General features: G+C 43.5%; 1 protein-coding gene and 1 long non-coding RNA gene across 2 annotated transcripts in view; one reads left to right on the top strand and one right to left on the bottom strand.

The window, feature by feature from the left end:
- LOC140903888 (uncharacterized) overlaps nt 1-27401 on the top strand; it is a 315051-nt gene that overhangs the window by 204653 nt on the left and 82997 nt on the right. The window lies entirely within an intron of this gene.
- LOC140903878 (keratin, type I cytoskeletal 42) lies at nt 12380-19866 on the bottom strand. The gene is made up of 8 exons (XM_073325796.2): nt 19291-19866; nt 18640-18722; nt 17689-17845; nt 16791-16952; nt 15188-15313; nt 14722-14948; nt 13485-13870; nt 12380-12405 (listed from the first exon to the last, which is right to left on the bottom strand). The coding sequence occupies exons 1-8, from the start codon at nt 19864-19866 to the stop codon at nt 12380-12382; spliced, it is 1743 nt and encodes a 580-aa protein (XP_073181897.1).

A 27401-nucleotide genomic window follows, 5' to 3' on the forward strand; every position in this document is an offset into this window, starting at 1 on the left:
GGTGTGCTCATTACAATAAGAATAATCCCATTTCAGTGCAGATATTGTGGCTGCACAATCCCATGTACTAGCTTCCCACCCAGAGAGTTTCCATCGTTGCTAAAATGACTATAAGTCACTTTAAACAGACAACTGCACTGGTATTTTACTTTATGCCCTGACTTCTCTACAGCGTACATATACAAGGTCTTGCTGTCCTTCCTGCAGCAGCTCCCAGTATTGACAGATCTGTTTCAGTTGGGTCTTAATGCCAAGAAGCATTTTGTACTCTCGATTTTGAATGCCCATGTCACGTCACAAACAGGCCAGTTTCTCCTCTACAGAGTCAGTCAGGGCCTGGAGGTGTTGCACTGTGTGTTATAATGAGATTGCATTCCTGCCAAGGAGTTTTCCAGAGTGCTTTTCTGAGAATGCAAAAAGAAAATCCAGAATTTTAGGAATGGTGCAAATTTAATCCCTTTTCCTACAAGAAATTAGGATTTTCTAGTACAAAGTAATGCAAACCCTTTGCTAACCTCATTACACTGATACTTGCAAAAGAAGTGCAAGCCATGGCACCTTCTTCTCAATCCATATATCTGTGTGTCATACAGCATGAGAGTGCAGATCCTATTGGCGTCAGGTACCATGCTGAGCTGGGCCTGCAGTTCAGTCTCCAGGGCCTGTATGTTATGTCTTAGTTAAGTGACCTGTTTGTTGCTTATCTGGACCTCCTGACCACTTGAAGTGACTGCTGATTCACGTCCTCAATCTGAAAAATACAAACACAAATGGAATGAGGTTTAACTGTTGAGTGAATATGGTGACTAATGAGGATGAAAGTAACTAAAAGGTCTAATGATATTGGTTTGAAAGTAGTTGTCCAGGGGCTGTGTTTTCAGAGTATAGTGCAAGGTTCATCTTTTCATCCAAGTCTCTGCTAGCTAGTTCTAACTAAGGGTAATATCTTTCCATTCTTTGTTTAGTTCTTTCTTGACATTCAATAGTTTATTGCAAGAGGGTTAATATTGCATTGTGGGTAGTTATAAACAGATGTTTGCTTTTCTGAAAGGTTCTTCCAGATGCCAAGCAAGGGGTATAAGGTGTTACAATAAATTTCAGAATACATGAATACATTTGACTGGACTGAGGTAGATGCAACTTCCAAAAAGCCAGATAATGATGAGTTAAAACTATGATTCTTTCTGGCAATGCCAGGTTTACAATGGCGCCATGGAGCCAGGCCCATGCTCAGAAGGGGCCCCAGCCTGCTCCGCTTGCACTGCGCCCTGAGACCCCACCAACCTGCTGGCACCCCCCTGCCCACCACTTGCTCCTCTTGGCCTGCTTGCCGGCTGGCCGAGGGCTTCTCTCTGCCCCTTGGCCCCACCTGCCAGCTTCTCTCTGCCTCCTGCCCGGACCCCAGTACACCTCCGGCACCGGGCAGTCTCTGCTTCCCACCACCTGTGGGGCCCCACCTGTCTCCCCAGAGCTGAGCTACCTGGGACTGGTGCAGAAGCCTGGTAAGTTTGGGCCAACTGGGGAAGAGACAGTGTGGGGGGCTTGGCTGGGCCCCTCCAGGCAAGTGGATCCAGAGAAAGCCCGGCTGGGGCAGGCCCTGGCCTGGCTGATTGCTCCACTCCCAAGGGGCTGGAGCGATGTCCCGCCCTGGGACCGCCATGGCTGCACTGCTGGCTCAGCATGGCAAACACAGTCACCTCCCAGAAGGGCTGGTGAGTGTGGCTGGGAGGAAGGGTATGGGGGAGTGAGTCTCTGGGGGGTGCTGGGCTGTGAGGGGGAGGGGAAGATCTGTGTGTGTTGGGGCACTAGGGAGTGGGAGTTCTGTGTGGGGTGCTAGGCAGTTGTGGTGGGGCTGTCGGCGGGGGGGGCGCTGGGCAGGGGTGGTGTTGTGCAGGGCACTGTGCATTTATGGCAGGGTCTGGGAGGGGACAGTGGGCATAGCAGGTCCGGGGGGTCTCTGCCCATAGGGAATTGGGGGGGTCTTCCAGGATTGGGTGCGGGGGCTGTGTGGCACATCATAGGCCCACCCCGAGGGGAAGGGGCATGCTGGCAGCACAGGGCCGGGTGGGCCATTGTGCATGTGGCAACTGCTGGTTTGTAAATAGTACCCTCACACTGGGCTGGGCGGAGTAGGGCTACCCCTGCCATGCCATACCCCTGACCAGCCCCTGGCTGCGAGCACTGACCCCCCCTACACCATGCTCCATTGCCCCCATGGGGGCTGTGACGTTATCTGATTAAAATATAACTATGCAAACCATTGTTGTTATCATTGTTATAATTATAACTGTAGCAAATCTTATACAAAGTTTAACACATGGCCAGAAAGGGTTAAACAGCTTGCAGGCTAACTAACCCAAAGCCAACCTTTAGAGACATGTTAGAAAGTATGCAAATGGTAATTAGGGCCATTCCATGTTAAATAGGTGCCACAAGTACTCCTTTTCTTTTTGCGAATACAGACTAACACGGCTGTTACTCTGAAACCTATATTGTTAGAAGTTAGAGGTGATACTAATTGCCTGTGTAGACTGATATCTTAGATGCGAGCCATGTAAACAGACAGTTCCTGTCTGTCACTATAGCTGTTAATTCAGAGATCAAAAGGGAAAATTAACATTTAGATGAATCTTGGGTGCAATGATGTCATTGTGTATTTGTCTCTTTAAAAGTTTGTGACAAACTGCTTAATGGATAAATTATCTTATGTTAATCCATGTAGTTAATTACCTATGAGGTTTAGGAAACAGAAGGTTACCCAGGACTGAATGGTCAAGTGTCTGCTAGAAAACTCTATAAAAGACCCTTGGGTCCCAGTTCTTTTTTATCTCAGATCTGCTTGATGCTTCAATGCAGGGGAAGCTTAAACCACAAGATTGAGATCCCAGCTCTGACTGGACCACCTTGAATATAATTTGGACTATAACCTATGGACTAATTCTGAAAGAACTCTTTACAACTACAAAGCTCACCATCTCTGTTATGAATCTGAATCTCAAGAATTGTACTCATGTCTGTGTATACTGATCTTTTAGCCAGTGCTCTCTATCTTTTCCTTTTTAATAAATTTTAGTCAGGGGGTGAAAGTAACTTAAGGAACTTACCAGTACGCAGGGCCAGGGTCCTAAGCGGCGGGGAGGGTACCTCAACCGGAAGGGGCGGGGACTCAACTGGAAGGGGCTGGGCCTTTACATCCATGGGCCCTTTCAATCGCAATTTAAAGGGCCCAGGGCTGCAGTAGTGGCAGCTTGGAGCCCTGGGCCCTTTAAATCACTGCCGGAGCCCTGGGGCTCCCAGCCTTTACCGCCACTACCCTGGGGCTCTGTCAGTGGGGCTCCGGTGGCTATTTAAAGGGCCCAGGGCTCCCAACCGCAGCGGAGTCCCAGCCCTTTAAATCGCCGCCAGAGCCTTGGGGCTCATGGCCGCTATGCCAGGGCTCTGGAAGCGGGGATCTGGCCGTGATTTAAAGGGCATGGGACTCCAGCCGTTGCCCGAAGCCCAGGGCCCTTTTAAATTGCCAGCCTGGGGAAGCTCTCCTCTGCCGGTACAGTCAGCTGTGTACCGGCTCTTGCCGGTACGCTGTACCATACTGACTTACTTTCACCTCTGATTTTAGTGTAGTTAATAAGAATTGGCTGTGAGCGTGTATTTGGGTAAGATCTGGAATATTCATTAACCTGGGAGGTAATGTGTCCAATCCTTTGGGATTGGTAGAACTTTTTTATATGATAAATAAGATTTTCAGTAATCCTCATCATATTTGACTTGGCTGTCTTGGTGGAGGCCTGAGGCTGGGTTGCTTTAACGGAACTGTGTTGTTGGCTTCTGGGTAACCAGTGAGGTATTATAGAAGTTGTTTTGTGCTGGCTTGGTAAATCTAAGTATTGGAATATCCACCAGCTTTGGGGATTGCCTGCCCCATTCTTTGCAGTTCACCCTGAGTGACCTCAGTTGGCTCCCCTGGGACTCCGGTCACAGGGGCCCACAAATATGTTTGGCGCCGGGCCCACAAAAGGTGAATCCGGTCCTGCTTTCTGGTGGTAAAGGATTCTTTACTTCATTATCAAATTACAAATACTGTGCAAATGGTTTTCACAAATGTGTATAAATAAGCTTTTCTGTCTGCTTTCACATGTACACTAGCTAATACAAACAGTGGAAGTATTACTATCAATATTAACATCTCAGAAAAAAATTTGCAAAGCCCCTAGAATAAGGTCTATAAAATAACAAGCCAGAATATTATCCTTCCCTGAGTACTCCGTCAGTACTGACAGTTCAGGGAAGAAACTAATAGCCAGATGTGTTAAAAAAGACATTCTCTCCATGTTCTAATATAGGTAGGGAAATTGGGATATGTTGTGTAAGTTTTATCTCTTCCTCTGATGTAGTCAGCACTGGGTACTGTCAGACACAGAATACTGGACAAAACAGATAACTGCTTTCTTCCAGCATGAGAATTCTTTTTTCCTCAAGAGAGGGTTCTTGGTTTCTATATTACAGAACTATCCTCTTTTCTTAGAAGGGGATTCCCATGCAGCCATCTCTTTGTGACTGAGGGACCGAGACACGTGCTTTGGAATTTGCCATATTTACAATAAAACTGGCTTCCCTTGACTTCCCCCATTCTCTTCCTGTAGCTATCACTTTTGAGTTTGTTTAACAGTATTTTCTCTTCAGGTCCCATAGTTTTATCGAGTCATGCAGGATCCAAGGGGGATACAACCTCAGATTCAAAAAGGTTTTCTTTAGGGAAGAAACAGAAAATAACAATGAGAGGGAAACCCCCCATATACCCTGCAAAAGTTCCCAGTTCTTGTTGGCTCTATATAGATCCATCCTGTTCTGCAGCAGGTTAATTGGGTGGCGATAATTACTAATTTGGTAAACAAATTCATTTTATGTGTCTTTTTTCACTTTTAAAATCTACAGTTGTGGTATTTCTGTTTGTATTTGGCTAAATCAATTGGAATTATGAATGATTTTTCTTGACTTCTTCCTTTTTCTTTTAAATTGAATGTTTCTGTACAAACTGATCACTAGATTCCACATTTTCAAGTTTACACTGTACAGTTTAATTCATTCAAGATCTCACAAAGCTAAAACTAGATCAGTGCTTAAATCTCACAATGTCTGGGCTGTATCATTACTCAGATCTCATTGAGTCACGACTGGTTGGTGTTAGTTGTGAATGTTTAGAGCCACTATTCAGGGTGGTCACTAGGGGCAAATAGTAAGGAAGTAAGAGTCTGTATAAATCAGTCTTGTATTCACCCCGACCAACACACTGTCCTGTGTCACTGTTATCTCTGCAGACTGGACCAGCACTAATTTCTCACAGTCTTGATTCACTTGGTTGAGTGATCTTACAGAGTCTGGTCTAGGCCCTGGTCTACACTAGGACTTTAGGTCGAATTTAGCAGCGTTAAATCGATGTAAACCTGCACCCGTCCACACAATGAAGCCCTTTATTTCGACTTAAAGGGCTCTTAAAATCGATTTCCTTACTCCACCCCTGACAAGTGGATTAGCGCTTAAATCGACGTTGCCGGCTCGAATTTGGGGTACTGTGGACACAATTCGATGGTATTGGCCTCCGGGAGCTATCCCAGAGTGCTCCATTATGACCGCTCTGGACAGCACTCTCAACTCAAATGCACTGGCCAGGTAGACAGGAAAAGAACCGCGAACTTTTGAATCTCATTTCCTGTTTGGCCAGCGTGGCAAGCTGCAGGTGACCATGCAGAGCTCATCAGCACAGGTGACCATGATGGAGTCCCAGAATCGCAAAAGAGCTCCAGCATGGACCGAACGGGAGGTACGGGATCTGATCGCTGTTTGGGGAGAGGAATCTGTGCTATCAGAACTCCGTTCCAGTTTTCGAAATGCCAAAACCTTTGTCAAAATCTCCCAGGGCATGAAGGACAGAGGCCATAACAGGGACCCGAAGCAGTGCCACGTGAAACTGAAGGAGCTGAGGCAAGCCTACCAGAAAACCAAAGAGGCGAACAGCCGCTCTGGGTCAGAGCCCCAAACATGCCGCTTCTATGATGAGCTGCATGCCATTTTAGGGGGTTCAGCCACCACTACCCCAGCCGTGTTGTTTGACTCCTTCAATGGAGATGGAGGCAATATGGAAGCAGGTTTTGGGGACGAAGAAGATGATGATGAGGAGGAGGTTGTAGATAGCTCACAGCAAGCAAGCGGAGAAACCGGTTTTCCCGACAGCCAGGAACTGTTTCTCACCCTAGACCTGGAGCCAGTACCCCCCGAACCCACCCAAGGCTGCCTCCTGGACCCAGCAGGCGGAGAAGGGACCTCTGGTGAGTGTACCTTTTAAAATACTATACATGGTTTAAAAGCAAGCATGTGAAAGGATTACTTTGCCCTGGCATTTGCGGTTCTCCTAGATGTAGTCCTAAAGCCTTTGCAAAAGGTTTCTGGGGAGGGCAGCCTTATTGCGTCCTTCATGATAGGACACTTTACCACTCCAGGCCAGTAACACGTACTCGGGAATCATTGTAGAACAAAGTATTGCAGTGTATGTTTGCTGGCATTCAAACAACATCCGTTCTTTATCTCTCTGTGTTATCCTCAGGAGAGTGAGATATAATTCATGGTCACCTGGTTGAAATAGAGTGCTTTTCTTCAGGGGACACTCAGAGGAGCCCATTCCTGCTGGGCTGTTTGCCTGTGGCTAAACAGAAATGTTCCCCGCTGTTAGCCACAGGGAGCGGGGAAGGTTGAGGGCGTAGTCACGCGGTGGGAGGAGGCAAAATGCGACCTTGTAAAGAAAGCACATGTGCTATGTATGTAATGTTAACAGCAAGGTTTACCCTGAAAGAATGTAGCCACTGTTTTATAAAACGTGTCTTTTTAAATACCGCTGTCCCTTTTTTTTTCTCCACCAGCTGCATGTGTTTCAATGATCACAGGATCTTCTCCTTCCCAGAGGCTAGTGAAGCTTAGAAAGAAAAAAAAACGTACTCGCGATGAAATGTTCTCCGAGCTCATGCTGTCCTCCCACACTGACAGAGCACAGACGAATGCGTGGAGGCAAATAATGTCAGAGTGCAGGAAAGCACAAAATGACCGGGAGGAGAGGTGGCAGGCTGAAGAGAGTAAGTGGCGGGCTGAAGAGAGTAAGTGGCGGGCTGAAGACAGGGCTGAAGCTCAAATGTGGCGGCAGCGTGATGAGAGGAGGCAGGATTCAATGCTGAGGCTGCTGCAGGACCAAACCAGTATGCTCCAGTGTATGGTTGAGCTGCAGCAAAGGCAGCTGGAGCACAGACTGCCACTGCAGCCCCTCTGTAACCAACCGCCCTCCTCCCCAAGTTCCATAGCCTCCACACCCAGACGCCCAAGAACGCGGTGGGGGGGCCTCCGGCCAACCAGCCACTCCACCACAGAGGATTGCCCAAAAAAAAGAAGGCTGTCATTCAATAAATTTTAAAGTTGTAAACTTTTAAAGTGCTGTGCTTAAAGTGCTGTGTGGCATTTTCCTTCCCTCCTCCACCACCCCTCCTGGGCTACCTTGGTAGTCATCCCCCTATTTGTGTGATGAATGAATGAAGAATGCATGAATGTGAAGCAACAATGACTTTATTGCCTCTGCAAGCGGTGATTGAAGGGAGGAGGGGCGGGTGGTTAGCTTACAGGGAAGTAGAGTGAACCAAGGGGCGGGGGGTTTCATCAAGGAGAAACAAACAGAACTTTCACACCGTAGCCTGGCCAGTCATGAAACTGGTTTTCAAAGCTTCTCTGATGCATACCGCGCCCTCCTGTGCTCTTCTAACCACCCTGGTGTCTGGCTGTGCATAACCAGCAGCCAGGCGATTTGCCTCAACCTCCCACCCCGCCATAAACGTCTCCCCCTTACTCTCACAGATATTGTGGAGCACACAGCAAGCAGTAATAACAGTGGGAATATTGGTTTCGCTGAGGTCTAAGCGAGTCAGTAAACTGCGCCAGCGCGCCTTTAAATGTCCAAATGCACATTCTACCACCATTCTGCACTTGCTAAGCCTGTAGTTGAACAGCTCCTGACTACTGTCCAGGCTGCCTGTGTACGGCTTCATGAGCCATGGCATTAAGGGGTAGGCTGGGTCCCCAAGGATACATATAGGCATTTCAACATCCCCAACAGTTATTTTCTGGTCTGGGAATAAAGTTCCTTCCTGCAGCTTTTGAAACAGACCAGAGTTCCTGAAGATGCGAGCATCATGCACCTTTCCCGGCCATCCCACATTGATGTTGGTGAAACGTCCCTTGTGATCCACCAGAGCTTGCAGCACTATTGAAAAGTACCCCTTGCGGTTAATGTACTCGGCGACTTGGTGCTCCGGTGCCAAGATAGGGATATGGGTTCCGTCTATAGCCCCACCACAGTTAGGGAATCCCATTGCAGCAAAGCCATCCACTATGACCTGCACATTTCCCAGGGTCACTACCCTTGATATCAGCAGATCTTTGATTGCGTGGGCTACTTGCATCGCAGCAGCCCCCACAGTAGATTTGCCCACTCCAAATTGATTCCCAACTGACCAGTAGCTGTCTGGCGTTGCAAGCTTCCACAGGGCTATCGCCACTCGCTTCTCAACTGTGAGGGCTGCTCTCATCTTGGTATTCATGCGCCTCAGGGCAGGGGAAAGCAAGTCACAAAGTTCCATGAAAGTGCCCTTACGCATGCGAAAGTTTCGCAGCCACTGGGAATCGTCCCAGACCTGCAACACTATGCGGTCCCACCAGTCTGTGCTTGTTTCCCGAGCCCAGAATCGGCGTTCCACAGCATGAACCTGCCCCATTAGCACCATGATGCATACATTGGCAGGGCCCATGCTTTCAGAGAAATCTGTGTCCATGTCCTGATCACTCACGTGACCGCGCTGACATCGCCTCCTCGCCCGGTATCGCTTTGCCAGGTTCTGGTGCTGCATATACTGCTGGATAATGCGTGTGGTGTTTAATGTGCTCCTAATTGCCAAAGTGAGTTGAGCGGCCTCCATGCTTGCCTTGGTATGGCGTCCGCACAGAAAAAAGGCGCGGAACGATTGTCTGCAGTTGCTCTGACGGAGGGAGGGGCGACTGACGACACGGCTTACAGGGTTGGCCTCAGGGAGCTAAAATGAACAAAGGGGGTGTCTGTACATCAAGGAGTATTTCAGGCAGGACTTCACGGAGGGTTCCAATAAGAAATGGTGCACCTAAGTTATCGTTCTTATTGGAACAAGGAGGTTAGCCTGGCCTCTGATTGATACATGGCTAGATTTACCTCACTGCACCTTCTCTGTGAGTGACTGCAGTGTGACCTAGAGGAATGAGTCCCCTAGACAGGGGAGGAGGCAAATGAGTACAAAACAAATCTGGTCTATTTCTTGTTTTGATCCACTCCATCTATCTTTTACATCTTTGGCTGGCAGCAGACGGTGCAGAAGGACTGCATGCCATCCACATCTCATGGCTGCTTGGCAGAAGATGGTACAGTACGACTGCTAGCCATCCTCATCTCTTGCCTGCCTGGCAGAAGATGGTACAATACGACTACTAGCAATCCTCATCTCTTGCCTGCCTGGCAGAAGACGGTACAGTACGACTGCTAGCAGTCCGTATCGCCTGCCCGCTCACCATAAGACGGTTCAATAGGACTGACTGCAGGACTAAAGAGAATGACCTGGTCAAGTCACTCCAAATTTAGTCCCTGCTCCCATGTCTGCCCAGGCGCTCCCAGCCGACGTGGCCAGGAGCACCTCGGACACGACGAGGACGACTACCAGTCGTATTGCACCGTCTGCTGCCAGAAGGCAATGGGTTGCTGCTACTGTGCAGCAAAGCCGTACCGCGTCTGCCAGCACCCAGGAGACATAGGGTGACGGTTACCTGAGCGGGCTCCATGCTTGCCGTGGTATGGCGTCTGCACAGGTAACTCAGGAAAAAAGGCGCGAAATGATTGTCTGCCCTTGCTTTCACGGAGGGAGGGAGGGAACGGGGGCCTGACGATACGTACCCAGAACCACCCGCGACAATGTTTTAGCCCCATCAGAGTGCTCCATTGTGACTGCTCTGGACAGCACTCTCAGATGCCCGATTGTTTGCCGTTGCTCTGACGCCGGGAGGGGCGACTGAGGACACGGCTTACAGGGTTGGCTTCAGGGAGCTAAAATCAACAAAGGAGGTGGCTTTACATCAAGGAGTATTTCAGGCAGGACTTCACGGAGGGTTCCAATAAGAAATGGTGCACCTAAGTTATTGTCCTTATTGGAACAAGAAGGTTAGCCTGGCCTCTGATTGATACATGGCTAGATTTACCTCACTGCACCTTCTCTGTGGGTGACTGCAGTGTGACCTAGAAGAATGAGTCCCCTAGACAGGGGAAGGGGGGAAGCAAATGAGTACAAAACAAATCTGGTCTATTTCTTGTTTTGATCCACTCCATCTATCTTTTACATCTTTGGCTGGCAGCAGACGGTGCAGAAGGACTGCATGCCATCCACATCTCATGGCTGCTCGGCAGAAGATGGTACAGTACGACTGCTAGCAGTCCATATCGCCTGCCCGCTCACCATAAGACGGTTCAATAGGACTGACTGCAGGACTAAAGAGAATGACCTGGTCAAGTCACTCCAAATTTAGTCCCTGCGCCCATGTCTGCCCAGGCGCTCCCAGCCGACGTGACCAGGAGCACCTCGGACATGACGATGACGGCTACCAGTCGTACTGTACCGTCTGCTGCCACAAGGCAAGGGGTTGCTGCTACTGTGTAGCAATGCCGTACCGCGTCTGCCAGCACCCAGGAGACATAGGGTGACGGTTACCTGAGCGGGCTCCATGCTTGCCGTGGTATGGCGTCTGCACAGGTAACTCAGGAAAAAAGGCGCGAAATGATTGTCTGCCCTTGCTTTCACGGAGGGAGGGAGGGAATGGGGGCCTGACGATATGTACCCAGAACCACCCGCGACAATGTTTTAGCCCCATCAGGCATTGGGATCTCAACCCAGAATTCCAATGGGCAGCGGAGACTGCGGGAACTGTGGGATAGCTACCCACAGTGCAACGCTCCGGAAGTCGACTCTAGCCTCGGTACTGTGGAAGCGCTCCGTCGAGTTAATGCACTTAATGCACTTAGAGCATTTTCTGTGGGTACACACACACTCGAATATATAAAACCGATTTCTAAAAAACCGACTTCTATAAATTCGACCTTATTCCGTAGTGTAGACATACCCTAGATTGGCACTAAGAACATAAGAATGGCCATACTGGGTCAAACCAATGGTCTATTGAGCCTAGTATCCTGTCTTCCAACAGTGGCCTGTGCCAGATACTTCAGAGGGAATGAACAGAACAGGGCAATTGTTGAGTAATCCAATACTGACTGAGTCATCCATTCCCAGCTTCTGGCAGTTAGAGTTTTAGGAACACCCAGAGCATGGGGTTGCTAATAGCCATGGATGTACTGATCCTGCATGAACTTATCTAATTCTTTTTTGAACCCAGTTATGCTTTTGGTCTTCACAATAACCCCTGGCAACAAGTTCCGCAGTTTGACTGTGCATGTGAAGAAGTATTTCCATACGTTTGTTTTAAACCTCCATGAATTTATTCAATTCTTTTTTGAACCCAGTTATATTTTTGGCCTTCACAGCATCCTCTGGTAGTAGTGAATGCCACCGGGAGACTCTGCCTTGTGTGAAGCAGTACTTCCTTATGCTTGTTTATTTATTATTTGCTGAGTGCCACAAGAGTAGTTGGTACATTAAACTAAAAGATGAAGACATGGTCCCAGCCCCGAGGAGTTTACAATCTACACTGAACAATCAGAACAATACCAGTGTGAAATGTGCTGGATAATCTGGGATTGAAGTACATGACCACTAAGAGATGCAGATGTATTTTCTCTTAATTTAATTCTCTTGCTTTAAGTATAACGCCATCAACTACTGCAATGTATAACTGACCCATTCCTATATACTCTGTGTGAGGATGAGTTGATATTTGCATCTGAAATGTATAGCAACAAAAAGTGTGTTAAAGGAAAATACTTCCCAGCACAGGTTTCTGATTGCATCAGGCAGAAATAAAGTTTTATTAGAGACACTTTTCACTGGAAGGCAGATTACCAATCTTGGTACAGATTGTCAGAACATTACAGAATGGAATTACAGAATGGAAAAAGCAAGTAGTAATAGGCGGGAAAGTGGCCCATCTGAACAGCTCTGATGGACCCCCTATGGATTGATGGCAGCAGCGTTGAATAACTCTTAGGAGCATTTCTCCTTGCTCTTTGTTTAGGCATGCAGGAAATGTGGTGAGTTCGCTCTAGCTTTGTCTGAAGTTTGCTCCAATGGATGGTGTTCGGCTGGAGGATCATCGGCATGTCTGGTTAATCAAAGGATTTTCTTGAGTATGCTGTTGAGAGAGAGAGAGGGAACCATTACTTTGTTTAGTGGGGTGGGGGGAATCTCTTTGCACTACCGTTTAGCACACAGAAAACAGGCTGGGGACAAATGCTAGGACGGCTGTAAGTACTCCAGAGCTTTATTTAAAAAGTGTATTTTTGATGGGTTTCTGCAGAAAGTAAATGAGATGAAGAAAACCAGCTGTGGTTGTAATTAAATGTGTGTTTAGGGCAAAATTCTGCTCTCAGATGGGCACTTACACCTTCTATTGAAAAAAACAGGAACTGAGCACACATCTGAAGGGAGAATTTGGTCTTTAGTTTTCATAGCATGGTAAAATGTCTTTTTAAAAATACATCAGTAATCCACCATGAATTGAAGCATCTTTCAAAAATGCTCTTTTATCTGCAGTTCTGTTCTACCTATGGTCCCCCTCTCTGTTTTTCTGTTGTTTCCCACCACGCTGCTCTATAAGCATCATTCTCTCTCTCTCTTTCTCTCTCTTTTTCTCACTCTCTTTCTGTCTTTTCCTCCTTTCTCTTTCAGACACACACACATGCGCACACATACATGTTACAGGATCTTCCTCCAAGTTCCACCATTCCTATTCTCCTCTAGTTCACAGTTTGTTTATATTACCTACTTTTTACTCCCACACTACTCCTTGTAACTTGCATCTCCCAAATTGCAAACTTCCTCTGTAGCGGGTGCAGAAACTTCGCCTCTGTACTTTTGAGGTCCCACCCCCAACCAACAAGTATCATTATTGCCATGTCCAAATTGAACCTCATTCAGCTCACTCTCACTGGGGCTCTGTGACACCCAGATAATGGAAAAGAAAGAGTATTTGGCCTGGTTAAAAATGAGGTACAGAGCAGTGCAGTGTACCAGTTGCATGGCAATGATACTGCAGTCCAATTCACCTCAGTCTCTGCAACAGCCTCACATATATTTTGAAGAAAAAAGAGACTTAATAAAATGTTGCAGAGCCCCACACAAGGAATCCTTTGAGCCAAATGAGCAATTAGCCTACTGTTTGAATGAGAGTGTAAAGAACAAGGAAACAATTATCCTTAAAACAGTTCTTACCATAGCTTTCACCAGACTTGCATGGCTGAGAAGCTGAGTGGCCAAAGGAAGATGAATAGGAGTGGGAAGAACTACTACTAGCTCCTGAAATTCTTTCTCCTCCTCCAGTTATACCACACGATCTTCCTCCTGTTCCGTCCCCTGTGGAAATGTCACCTCCTCTTCCTCCTCCTGTGCTAACTCCAGTATAATGGACACTCTCTCTTGTTTCTGTTCTGCCTCCTGATCCTCCACCTCCAATGATGCTTCCTCCTCTTTCACCTCCTCTTCCTCCTCCTGTGCTACCCCCATAAGTAAGGCTACTTCCTCCAGTTCTGCCTCCTGATCTCCCACCTCCAATGACTCTTCCTCCTCCTAAAGAAGCGCCAGCTCCTTCTCGTGGAACACTGTAAAAGGAAAAGAGAAAAGTGAATGAAACAACAAATCGTTTCACAAAAGGAGACCCACACACTGAAGATGCATGGAAGCCTGGCCAGCACTCTTCTTCCGGTCCATTACCCAGCACCCTCAACCCCCAGGGCCAGTGCAGATCATCAAGAAAATGACACTCAAATCCATCTCCCCGCCAACCTCACGTCCACAGGCTGAATTTTCCCATGACCCTGCTCAGAGATTTTTTGCCTGATTCGGTTCTGCTGCCAACCAGTTCTGAAAGCCTACTATGTCACTGATATCCAAAGTTGAAATGCATAAAGCTAACTAATTTTTGCTTGCTTCATGGTATGGGTTAAGACCAGTCAGAATTAGGCACAGGCCAACTGCTTCAGGTAAAATAAAAAATAACCTCAATTTTCACCAGAACTTCAAACTAAAATTCTTCTCTATTTTCACTGCTGCCTCTGTACTTACCAGCTTCTTCTAGAATCAAAACTAAGAAAAGAATGAAAAAAAGGTTCTTTTCATGGTATTTCCTGCCCAGCCCAAAGTAGTACAGCAGAAGAATAATTTTTAAATTATGGTTATACCCGTACGATTTCTGTTCCAATTCTAAAGTCCAAGAATGCCATGAGTTTTGGAGCACCCTATGGTTTATGAAACAAATCTCCAGATATTTTCAGGATCACTCAGTGGCATGAAATTAGCCCCCATTCCTTGCAGGTTTTGTGGCTGCAGAATCTGTTGTACCAGTTCTTTACCCTGCATGATTCTCTTTGTTCCTAAGTACTATAATTTGCACTCAGGAATTACCAGCATTGAGGTTTCATGTAATGCCCTGATATCTCAATAGTTTACATACCTAATGTCTTGATGTCCTTCATCAAGCAGATGCCGATACTGAGCGATCTCCTGTTCCAGCTGGTTCTTGATGCCAAGGAGCAGCCTGTACTCTTGATTCTGATTATCTATTTCACATCGGATACTTGCCAGTTCTTCTTCCACAGAGACAATAAGGCCCTGGATCTGTTGCAGCTGTATGTTGTAGCGATCTTCTGTGTCAGCCAAGGAGGACTGCAAAGATTGTACCTGAGAAGTGAACAGGAAGAACAGGGTCTGTAGGAATGTGGCAAGTTTAACCTATTTTGATGCAGGAAACTGGGATTCTCCAGGGCAAAAAGTACAAAGCAAATTCTTCACAGCAACAGATGTACCAGCCATCTCACCCTTTACTAAAGGAGCACTAGCTATGGCTGGTCTCCTGTCATGCCTGTAATCTATGTGTCCTGCTCCATATGTCAGATACAGAAGCAAATGCTGTTACATACCGTGCTGAGGTAGGACTGCAGCTCAATTTCCACGTTCTGATAGTCACGTCTCAGCTCTGTGACCTGTTTGTTGCTTGACTGTATGTCCTCACCACTCGAGTGGACTTCTCGATTAACTTCTGTTATCTGAAAAATGCAAATACAGAATCGAGATGTTTTAGCTTTAATTATAGGGTGAATATGGTGAATTTATCATCATGAAAGCATCTAAAAAAATAAGTAAATCTGGCTAGAGGCTGAATGAGTTGGTGAGGTTCTGTGGACTGCAATGTGCAGGAGGTCAGACTGGTTGATCATGATGATCCCTTCTGACCTTAAAGTCTATGAGTCTGAGTCTATGAGTAATGTAAACTGGGGACTGTGTAAACTTTCCACACACCGTTCTGCAATGCCAATGCACCCCAGGCCTGGTTTGAATTCCCCTTGCTATATAATACAGAGATTCCACATATCTTTACCAGTTCACCTCAGGGAAATGTGGTCTAGATAAAATTACTAAATGGGGGATGCACAGCTGGTTGAAAGACCGTACTTAGAGAGTAGCTATCAATGGTTCGCTGTTAAATTTGGAGGGTCTATGTAGTAGGTTTTTCAGGGGTCAATCCTGGATCCAGTGCTATTCAATATTTTCATTAGTGACTTGGATAATGCAGTGGAGAGAGTGCTTATAAAATTTGCAGGTGACACCAAGCTGGGAGGGGTTGCATGGGGAATAACTGTTTAGATGGTGATAGTGGTGAAAAATGCCTGGGGGTTCTAGTGGATCACAAATTGGATCTGAGTCAACAATGTGATGCAGCTGTGGTAAAAGGCTAATATCATTCTGGGGTGTATTCACAGGAGTGTTGTATGTTAGACACGGGAGGTAATTGTCTCCCTCTACTCTGCACTGTTGAGGCCTCAGCTGGAGAACTGTGTCCAATTCTGGATGCCCCACTTTAGGAAAGACATGGACAAATTTGAAAGAATCCAAAGGAGAGTGTCAAAAATGGTTAAAGGTTTGGAAAACCTGACCTCTGAGGAAAGGTTAAAAAAAACTGGGTGTGCTTTATCTTAAGAAAAGGAATCTTGAGGGAGGACCTGATATCAATCTTCAGATATGTTAAGGGCTGCAGTAAAAGTTGATCAGTTGTTCTCCCTGTCCACTGAAAGTAGGACAAGAAGTAATTGGCTTAATTTGCAGCAAGGGAGATTTAGGTTAGATGTTAGGTAAACTTTCTAACTATAAGGACAGTTAAGCTCTGGAATAGGCTTCCAAGGGAAGTTGTAGAATCCCCATCATTGAAGGTTTTTAAAAACAGGTTGGACAAACACCTGTCAGGGATAGTTTAGGTTCACTTGGTCCTGCCATAGGTGCAGGGGGCTGCATCTGACTTCTCAAGGTCCCTTCCAGCCCCACATTTCTATGATTCTATGAATTCTAGCTTGCAGCAAACCCTTTCACTCCAGTTCTGAACTTCTCATGCTAAACTGTCAGCATAATTTAAAGATGATCTGCATTAAGTAACGTGCACAATTGTCCTACCACTATTATACCTGTGTGTGCTAATAAAATATGTCAAGTCTTTTTGTGAGAGATATAGTTATAGATACTGCAACTTACCTTGGTTTCATACCATTTTTCCACCTCTCTACGGTTGTTCTCAATGACATGCTCGTATTCGTTTCTCAGGTCATTTAGCACTTCTGTCAGATTGCAGCCTGGAGTAGCATTGACCTCCACATTAACATCACCACTGGTCTGTGGTTGCAGTCCTTTAAGTTCCTGCAATGAAAACCCAGGCCCCCCAGAAACAAACAAATACCTCATTCTGAGCTCATATTTGTAGCAAAGAAGGTTTGGACGACAACCTTCCCACTGCCAACACAACCCTTTCTCATGTGGCCTGATTCTGACATTCACCCCTTATGTTTCACAAGACCCTCCTCTGTCATATGCCAGGAGAGGAGCAGGATCCACACTTTTGACTCCCTAGTTAAACAACACAATGGCCAACACTGTTTTACTCTGTGAAAGGGCCAGTTTTGAATGCTCAGCCCCAACTCTGCCTCCTGTGGGGTGTTTGATTTCCAGTGTGTTGTGGACCTTGCATGTTGAGTGTTCATTATGGTAGTGAGTTTATGCATCACATTTCTTCCGTGAAAAATATTTTCACAAGAAGTTTAAATATTTCCTTGTGGCTTTTACATACATGAAATCTATTGTTTTCTTCCATGGCTTCACCAATGAATTGAATTTGGAGAATGAAAGCTGCTCATTTCCCTAATCTAGTTTGGTCTAACATTCGAAGTAGACTTCACCTGGCCATCCCTTTCCTGAACAAGAATGTACCTGCTGAAGTCAGTGAGAGTGGTGGGCAATCAGTACCTCTGAAGATCAGGCCCAGGATGTCTCAAGTTAGACACTCAAAATCAGTGGGCAAAATTTGGTGACTAGTAGCCAAGGAAACTCTTTGAATATTGAATTTTCATTAATTATTATTTTTATGGGGGGATTTTACCTCCTCATGGTTCTTCTTGAGAGAAATCAGTTCCTCCTTCAGGGTTTCAAACTCTAACTCCAGGTCAGACCTGGTTAGGGTCAGCTGGTCCAACAGAGGGCGTAAGCCACTAATATCACCTTCCACAGTCTGGCGGAGACCCAATTCAGTCTCATATCTAAATCACAGAAAGGAAAGTCAGTAACCATGGAGCCAGAGGAATACTAGGTTAGTATTCTTAGCACTATCAGGTTTCTTTGCGAACAGGTCCTCATCACCTAGTTGCCTTTTTCTACCTTATTTTAATCTATTTGCTTATTCCTGATTCTCTTTCAATTTTTATTGACTTTACGCTGTTTTAATCCCATTGGCTGCAATGGAACCTCTCCTGATTAACATTGGGGTAGGTGAGTACAGGCTGACCATCTGACCTATTAGTTCAATGTCATGGACTGGATTTTTAGTACAATTAAGCACTCCTTCCTCAGTCTTTTCCATGTTCCCACTCACTGTAGGCATTGTACAGATATCACCTACCAGTGTATCCTGTTATCAGTGAGGAATCATCAATTTTTTGTTCAGTTACCATGTAAAACTATGGGTCAGATCCTCAGTGCGTAAAAATCAGCAAAACCCCATTGTTGTCAATGGCGCTACACTTATTTATACCAGCTGAGGATCTGATTCTAAATTCATAATACCTAAGAAACTCAAGAAAAGTTTTGGGTGACAACGAACTGAAGTCCTTGGAATGCTCCTCTTCTAAAGCATCTCTAGAGAAAAATGATAACGTAAATCTTAAAAAGCCAGTGGTTCCTGGAGTACTTCTCTTTCCAATAACATCTTCTGTCATGTAGTTGGAACTAAAATACTGTAACCCCCTGTATGAATTGCTTTGGATAGTGGATTCATGGAACTGATGTGAAGAGGTGGAAATGACTGGGTCAGGCAGGAAGGAAGAGAGATACTCACTTCAGTTTAAAGTCTTCAATAGTCATCCTAGTGTTATCAATGTTCAGAATGATCTTGTTAAGATCCACAGATGAATTAACAATCTGAAAAAGAGGTGACAGATGACATCCAGCCCCAGAGATGGGGGGACGGGGGGTCTTGCCCCTGCTTGTGAACGCCGGAGTCCTGCCCCCTTTTTAAAATATATAATTTTAGCAAAAACAGTTCAGCTATTTCTCTAGACAAGGTTAGGTAAAATACAGTGTTTTGTCTATGTAAAAAAAAAGCTCTTACTAACATTTTGTTGAGTTTAGCACCTCCATCTTTTGGAATAGAGACTTTAAATTTGGCAGGAGGGTGTACCCTGGCATAAAAGACATACCTTTTGCTGACTCTGTAAATTTACAATCAGCCCCAAATTGGAAAAGTTATTTGCCTGTGAAAATCTGAGATTGCACATGCTCAGTAAATACTTGTTAGAGTTTAGTAAAGTCTCTGAAGTTTCCATCTGCACAGGTAACCTTAATGCTGGCATGTCCTAATTTTTGATTGCTTGTATGTAATCTCATATTACATGAAATATTTTACCTGCTGTCTGCCTAAGTAGCTGTGCATAATCTCAAAGAGAAGCCTTTATAATTAATAGAACTTGTCTGAAAAATAATAGCTTACCTGATTGTTAAGGTCTTCAATTTCTCCATAATAGTGACTGTAGTCGTTTAATGTAGCAGTTGGACCTAGCTTCTGATACCATTCTTTGATTAAATTCTCAAGATTAGCATTTTGTTCTTCCAAAGCTCGCACGCTATTCAGGTAAGAAGCCAGGCGGTTATTAAGAGTCTGCATGGTTATCTTTTCGTTGTTGGAGAGGATGCCAGTATCATCGCCACCAAAGCCAACGCCTCCACCAAAGCCGATGACTCCACCACAGCCAACACCTCCACCAAAGCTGCCACCTCCATAACTGCCATCAAATCCCCCAAAGCCACCACAACTTGATCCAAAACCCCCTCCATAACTGCCGCTGCTTATTCCCCCTCCGTAACTGCCACTGCTTATTCCCCCTCCACAACGACCAATGCTTATTCCCCCTCCATAACCACATCTGGAACCTCCTCCACCATAACTTCTACCAGAAAAGCTTCCACCACTGGTTATCCTTCTAGAGGAGCTTGAAGAATGCCCACCACCACCTCCACCTCCAACAACTGAAGAGGAGGTAATCGTAGTCTTAGTGCTACGACTCATAGTGATAGCAGTAAAGTGTCCAACCCAAAGCCCAAGTTTAGTTGCACAGCCTGATAAAGACTCAGACTGTAAATTTTTGATGTCCTCCGATTTCTATTTATACCTTACACATTGGGTGTCACCATTAGGGTGTTTCCTCTTCCCAGGGCATTTGGCAACCGTATTGCTGATGCCAACAATAGTTTGCCCAAGGGATTTTTTTAAATATAAAGACAATCAAGCACACATTGCTGATTTTTTTCAGTGTGTCTTTGTTTGAGACAAACAAACGTAATTTCAGTGGGATGGATGTATTAATGTGGATCTCTGTGTTAGATAGTGCAGTGCTTTACCTCACTCATCCCATTTGTACCTCTTTCATCATAGCAAGAAGGCTTCTGTAGTCCAATAAACTGCAAAAGGCAACTACTGGATAGTGTCTCTCTAATGGGCATGGTCAATAAAGTTCTTTTCCAAATTCCATTTCCCTATATGAAATAGAGAAAATTAATCCTAATTCCCTCCAATTTAGGTTGGGTATTTATTTATTCTTTTTGTTTGCTCTGATTGTTGTTGATAACTACTGTTATAGAATGTTACTGTTCTCTTTTGTATTTTCATATTCTGTATATTTCCATTTAAATTCTGCTCATATTTTTGTCTCAGTGGGCAAAACATTGCAATATATTTTTACTATTGAAGCTATTAAACTTGTCTGGAATGTGTATTTAGCTTCAAGAATCCCGGTACCAAGACAGTTAATGTTCATATCAGAAGTCTATTCCAAACAATGCATCAGTATTAATATTTTTAAATCATCAACTTTTCTTTATGAAGAAAACTATACAAAAGCCCTCCGAATATTACAGAGAAAGAATAATTACAGTTTATTTGCAGCAAAGAGCTCTTCAGCATATACCTCTTAAGCTGTTCTTGTCTAGGAGAGTGATATTCACTATGAAATCATAATAAAATCAATTGTACAGTAATGTTATTAAAAATTAATTGCAGTGCAGTGAAAAGCTGTATTAAGCTGAAGAGTTTTCATAAACCAAAGTGTGGTAGAAAGTGTCAATTCCATCTATGATTAGAGTGTTATGTATTCTCATAGTAAAGAGATCTTAGAGAGTCTGAAATAGTATCCAGGGAAAATGTTGGAAGTCCCATAATTTGAATCAATTACAATTATACTGGACAAACCACTAGAGAAGATACTTTATGGAAGAATCTTGCTCAGATCCTAAAGGGGTATGGACCATAAGACCTATAGGACTTTTTCATCTTAAATTTCTAAATCTGTGCTAAAGTAGGGAATCAAAAGATGTGGGTCGCTTCAAAACTTCTGCCAAGCATGCATGTTGTAGCAGTCTGTGGAGAGGCAGTACCCCCAAACAATCCTAATATTTTCACTGAGTGTTTGGACACCAGCACTGTTTCTGAGAAAGCTAAAAGAGTATTCTGAGTATTGTCATGGAAATGGCCAACCAACACTGAGTATAACAGCTTGCTTCCACAATCAGCTTTTGTCTCCAAAAAGCATTTGTCTGATGGTATGAATTGCTGTCAACTGATTAATTAATTTTTTCCTTTGCCAGATCCAGAACTCAACCCCACTGCACCCCAGAAGTCTGTTTTTGTGAGATTTCCAGCCCATATTTGTATACATACGAGGTTTAGTAAATTCAGGTCAACATCCAAACCCTGGATTGCTTATCTGAAATCAGCCTCTAAACCTTGTAAGATTCACCTATCAGTACTTCTTGTGATCTTCCTCACGTGGATTAAACCTGAGAAAAGCATAAATCCTCTGGCAGGTGTGGTTTGAGGAAACTGGACTGTTTTTGCAGTATCAAGTGTTGGATATTACTGAATTATTTTTAACACTATCCTGCCTTTGTGATATTTTGTGATTGCTGGTTTAGTGAGTTGTGATGCTGTTGTGAGATTTAGCAATTGGTATGGACACAATATTTTCACCCCATGCTCCCCCTGCTAAGACCACAGTGAGACATACCTAGAGTGTCATCATCATTTGTCCTTGTATCTCTGATGGCCCATTTTGCAAGCTCTCCATGGATTTGCAAATGTTACCCTGACTATGCAACCTGTTTGGTTTGCTGCAAGTCACTGCTCACAAATTGCCATCTGTCACAATGTGCAAGGTTCTTTTTCAAGATATCTTTCTGCGTCTTCATTTCTGGCTGTTTTTAATTTAACAAATCATTATACAACATTTTCTTTCTGAGCTTAGTGGGTGCCATCTGCGACATGTCCTGTCCAATAAAGCTGTGCTTTTGTGTTTGCTTGATTGCTCTTTATGCATTCTCTTTGCAGAAGCTCACTGTTTATTATTTTGTCTTGCCATTTGTTATGCATAATAGCTTAATGGTGATGAAATATTTTATTTTCCTTGATAAGATGATAACTTGTCCTTGTTGCACAGATGGAGAGCAAGGTGGCAACCTACAACAGAGTAAATGTAGACTTTGGTCTTATGTGTGATACCCTACTGGTGCATGACTGAAAAATGCAATTTGCCATATGCAAAATCTCTTTTCTGTGTCTTTTTTTTATTCAGGTAACATATTTTTGGTCAGTGAGGGCCCTCTTTGACAAAATTCCATAAGGTAACTAAAATCAGTTAACACACTGAGTTTCCCACCACTAATTCTAGTGCTGTGTCTTATATATGCTTTCCCAGGTGCAAGGCAGTACATTACTTTCATTTTATCAGACCTATTTTATTGGCTTAGTAATGAACTGAAGGTTCTCTGGAGTGTGTGCAACAAGAGCAAAAGTATTTGCATCAAGTTCTCTGATATAACCTGGTCACTTTTATGAAGGCTTTCAGTCTCCTCAAGTTAAAGAACCTGCATCCTTTCCCCTCCTCCTGTCCTGTATGATGTTTTTTAGATTGAAAACTCCTCAGGGCAAGGTCTTGTCTGTCTATAAATGCCCAGCATATTTTGGGGGGCTGTAAAATAATAATAAATTATAAAGATTTTAAAATGTTTTAAATTCTTTTCCCACAATATAAAATGGATACATAATTCTAAAAAAATTAAGAATTTCACAATGAAGTATTTAATATAATTACAAGAGACCAAAATATGAGATTTTCAGACATGAGATTTCCCTAGTACTCTTTTTAAAATCCCTAATAACACTCCATCCTACTTTCAGTACTTTAGTCTCAGAGGCTCTTTTAGTCCCACTCTAATACTTAAAAATTCTCATCGGTTATATTGAAAGATGGAACAAAAGTATGAATTTTTGCTTCTTGAACTTCAGTAACTTTTAAATGGTATACCTGTGGGGTTTTCCTTTTTTTCTTTCAATATTGCTATTATTTCATTATCATCACTTGAATTCTAATGCTTTCTTTTCATTAATCCAGCGGTGTTTATTTTGGTGTAGCAAAGGTCTGCTGCCGTTTCCATTAGCTACTCATCCAGTCAACCCATAATAGTGGCAGTCAGCTCCTTCTTGGTCACTGAAGTCACTTAAAAGGAGACATGTCTCAGCATTTGGGGGTCTTTTGATAGCTTCATCTAATTTGCTGTACAAATTTCCCTTTTTTCTCATTGCTATTAGTCAAAGTACATGCATTGTACAGTGCACTGCACGAAGCATGGCCTTTTTGTTAAAGTGGCAATTATGTGTCATACACCACACACTTATTCCTAGAGTTGGTCAGAATTTTTCCCCCACTGAAAATTGACTTTTTGTCATATAAAAACAATCAGTTTTCAGTCACATATTTTCAGTTTTTCAATGAAAAACCTGTGGAAATCAGACACTTTCTATGAATATTTTAATGTAGTCAAAATCCCGTTTTTCCATCGAAGAAAACTTTTGATGGCAGATTTTCAGCCAGCCCTACTTTTCCCATTTCTAAACTATCAAGTTATTAAATGAAGTTATTTCAAAGTTTAAATCCAGTACTAGCAGGTTTGGGTTCCTGTGATTTCCTCCACTAGGTAAGCTCTCAATCGCACACAAACTTTGGTTAGTTCAATCTTCTTGGGAAGTCACTTAATGCAGCAGTATCTGTATGGTTATATGTTAATTGTTTGAAAAACAGGGCACACTTTCTCTCTGGCAGAATCAATCTTTCCTATCCTGAGCTGTTTTGATGTTTCAAGACACAACAATAATCATTACTTTTGATCCATTTTTGTTCACATAAGTAACTGCAAAATGGATGACCTAAAAGCCGTGGTTTTCTGGGGTGCCTAAAGGACACACTGACAATTTTGAGGGCAGCTTTTCTAGTCCCTTTTTTTCTTTTTATCTTTGAGGAGCACTGTGATTCTGATACAGTTATGCTCTTTACCCGTCCAAGATGCACTAAATGCTGTAGCTATTTTCAAGTCCAGTGCAGAAAGACCAACGTTCTGGATTGCCTGCATACAAATTCATGATTACTACTGCCAGCATTACTAAGGGCTGTCTACACTACTGCTTAAGTCGATGTAACTTACGTCAGTCAGGAGTGTGAAAAAGACACACACCCCTGAGCGAAGTAAGTTACATCAACCTAAGCACTGTCCACACTGGCACTATGTCTCCCACTGACATAGCTTCCATCTCTTGTGGAGGTGGAGTAATTATGTTGACAGCAGAGTGTTCTCCCGTCAGCATAGGTCATCTTCACCAGATGCTCATGCAGCTGCGCCAATATAGTGCAGTAATGTAGACTTGCCTGAAGTCTGCAAAGGATTCAGATCTTATGACATAGCTTTACCACTAGTTTATTGCCACCACTGAAACTAGCTGTTAAATCTACATGCATGTGATGGATTTAAAATGATGTTGATTTCCTTTGACTCTCTCTCACTCTTTGCCTCTATCCCAGGCCCCAACAGTACATATCAACGAGAGAGCTGGTGAGCATCAGACCAAAGACAAAGTCCACAAACAGTTAATCCCATTGTGTACTTCACCACAACCCAGAGACCCTTAATTTAGGCAGTTCATGAGGCTGTTGTATACAAAATGGACTTGCAAAAAAAATACACCGACGCTTGTGTGTCTGTCCCAGGAAGTTAAATATGTACCAGGATATCCAACCACGTCTAATATTTTATGGCAAACTTTGTAAACCTTTCTGCTGTTATATTTGACAGTCTCTTCCCCCCAACTGTTACCAGAAACTTCTGCTTGAAAACAGGATTTTTTTTATTGATTTTGCTTAGGAATCTGCCCTAGCTGTTCATGTCCAGCTAATTTCATAATAATCTGTGAAATCATGATAATTTCCAAAGGACCTTACTCTGATATTCCAAATAGGAAATTATGATTGGAAATAAATATTTGAAGTAAATAAGTCCCTAAGCAACCAAGATGCCCTGCTCATAAAAAGAGTAGGGAAAGCACCAGGAAATACATGATGGAGATGGATGGTTTCTAAGGAGAAAGTTTGCCGGTTTACCATCAAACTAAAGAATGTTCCCCCTTTTCTTCCGTTTTTCCCCCCTTGTAGTCCAATAAGGGAGCAGTTTTCTCAGCAGGAAGTATTTCTGTACACTTACACATGTACTGACGAATTAGATCAGCCTAAGAAATAATGGGATTAATTTAAATCTTCTCTAGGCAATTTGAAATGTGTTAACAAAATTAAATTGATTCTTTCAACTGCAGAAAGCAAATTATTCTGAGAGTGAAGGGTTTTTGCAGGACTGTGTGTGCTAATTTATTTTTGCCTACGACTGTTCAGAAGATCTTGCTCCAACATGTATTGCGGCAAGCTTATTGAGTAACTACTAGAAACATCAGATACATTCTGCAAATTGCAAGACTTGATGCTCACAAGATGAGAGCTCATAATGCTGATTAATCATAATGAATGCAGATATTGTGCAAGGTTCTCCACACAGCTCTGTCAATACTACCCACACTTCACCTACAGCAGTCCCTCTATTTCCAGCTATGGTATCCCACACAGCTCTGCTAATGTACTTAATTCCTGGCCTTCAATACTTCTGCTTTTCTAGTCCTGTGTCTATGCACAGCTTTGCCTGCACTGTCTGTGCTATTCCAGATCTGGATTTCCCATACAACTTGGCCAGTGCACCTCAGTAATAACCCAAAGCAGGCCTTGCTATTCTGGGATAAAAAAACAATCTGAAATAAAATTTGAGAGGTTGGCAAGCTATGCTCCTGGGAGCATAAAATATTAAATCTGCCTGGCTTGCTCTGGCTTTGTTCATGCTTCAGTAGTCCTCAGATTCCCTCTCTAGGTAATTTAAGTGGGTATTCATTAGATTTTATTGTTTTACTTTCAGGATATAAAATACATTATTTAATGATGCACTCTAATTTTATAATGTGTCTTTACTACAGCTGCTATACAAAGACACAGCAGTTCTACATGATGTGTGAGAACAGGTGTGGACATTAGGTAAGGAGGAAAGTACTGCCAAAAGTGTTGAGTTATAGTACGTTCACATAGCATCTTCCCTCCTGAAATTCTTCTGCAAACTGTATATTATTATAATCATACTAATTGCAAGTATAACTCCGAATGGTTCAGCATCATTATTTGACAGGGTTACTGACCTAGTGGATGGGGGGAAGTAGTAGACTTGATATATCTTGATTTTATTAAGGTTTTTGACAAAGTCCCACATGACAGTCTCATAAGCAAACTAGGAAAATGTCATCTAGATAAAATTATTGTAAAGTGGGTGCACAGCTGGTTGAAAGACCATACTCAAAGAGTAGCTATCACTAGGTCACCGTCAGATTTGGAGGGTGTACCTAGTGGTTTTCTGTAGGGGTCTTTCCTGGGACCAGTACTAGTCAATATTTTCATTCATGACTTGGATAATAGAGTGGAGAATATGCTTATACAGTTTGCAGTTGACACCAAACTGGGAGGGATTGCAAGCATTTTGGAGAACAGGATTAGAATTCAAAAACAACCTTGACAAATTGGAGAATTGGTCTGAAATCAACCAGATTAAATTCAGTAAAGACAAGTGCAAAGTACTTCACTTAGGAAGGAAAAATCAAATGTGCAACTACAAAATGGTAAGTAATGGTCAGATGATAGTACTACTAAAATGATCTGGGGGCTATAGTGGATCACTAAATAAATATGAGTCAACAATGTGATGCAGCTGCAAAAAAAAGATAATATTTCTGGACTATAGTAACAGAAATGGCATTTGTAAAACATGGGAAGTGATTGTCCCAATCTACTTGGCACGTGTGAGGCCTCACCTGAAGTACTATATCCAGTTTTGGGTGCCGCACTTTTCAGAAAGATTTAGATACAATGGAGAGAGTCCAGAGGAGAGCAACAAAAATGATAAATGGTTTTGAAAAGTTATTTGACCAATGAGGAAAGGCTAAAAAAACTGGACGTGTTTAGTCTTAAGAAAAGAAAACTGAAGGAGGACCTGATATAAGTCTTGAAATATCTTAAGGGCTGTTATAAAGAGGACGGTGATCAATCAGTTGCTATGTCAACTGAAGGTAGAACAGAAAGCAATGGGCTTAATCTGCAGCAAGGGAGATTTAGGTTAGCTATCAGGAAAAACTTTCTAATT

This window comes from Lepidochelys kempii, chromosome 27, assembly GCF_965140285.1.
Source record: "Lepidochelys kempii isolate rLepKem1 chromosome 27, rLepKem1.hap1, whole genome shotgun sequence".
Lineage (NCBI taxonomy): Eukaryota > Metazoa > Chordata > Testudines > Cheloniidae > Lepidochelys > Lepidochelys kempii.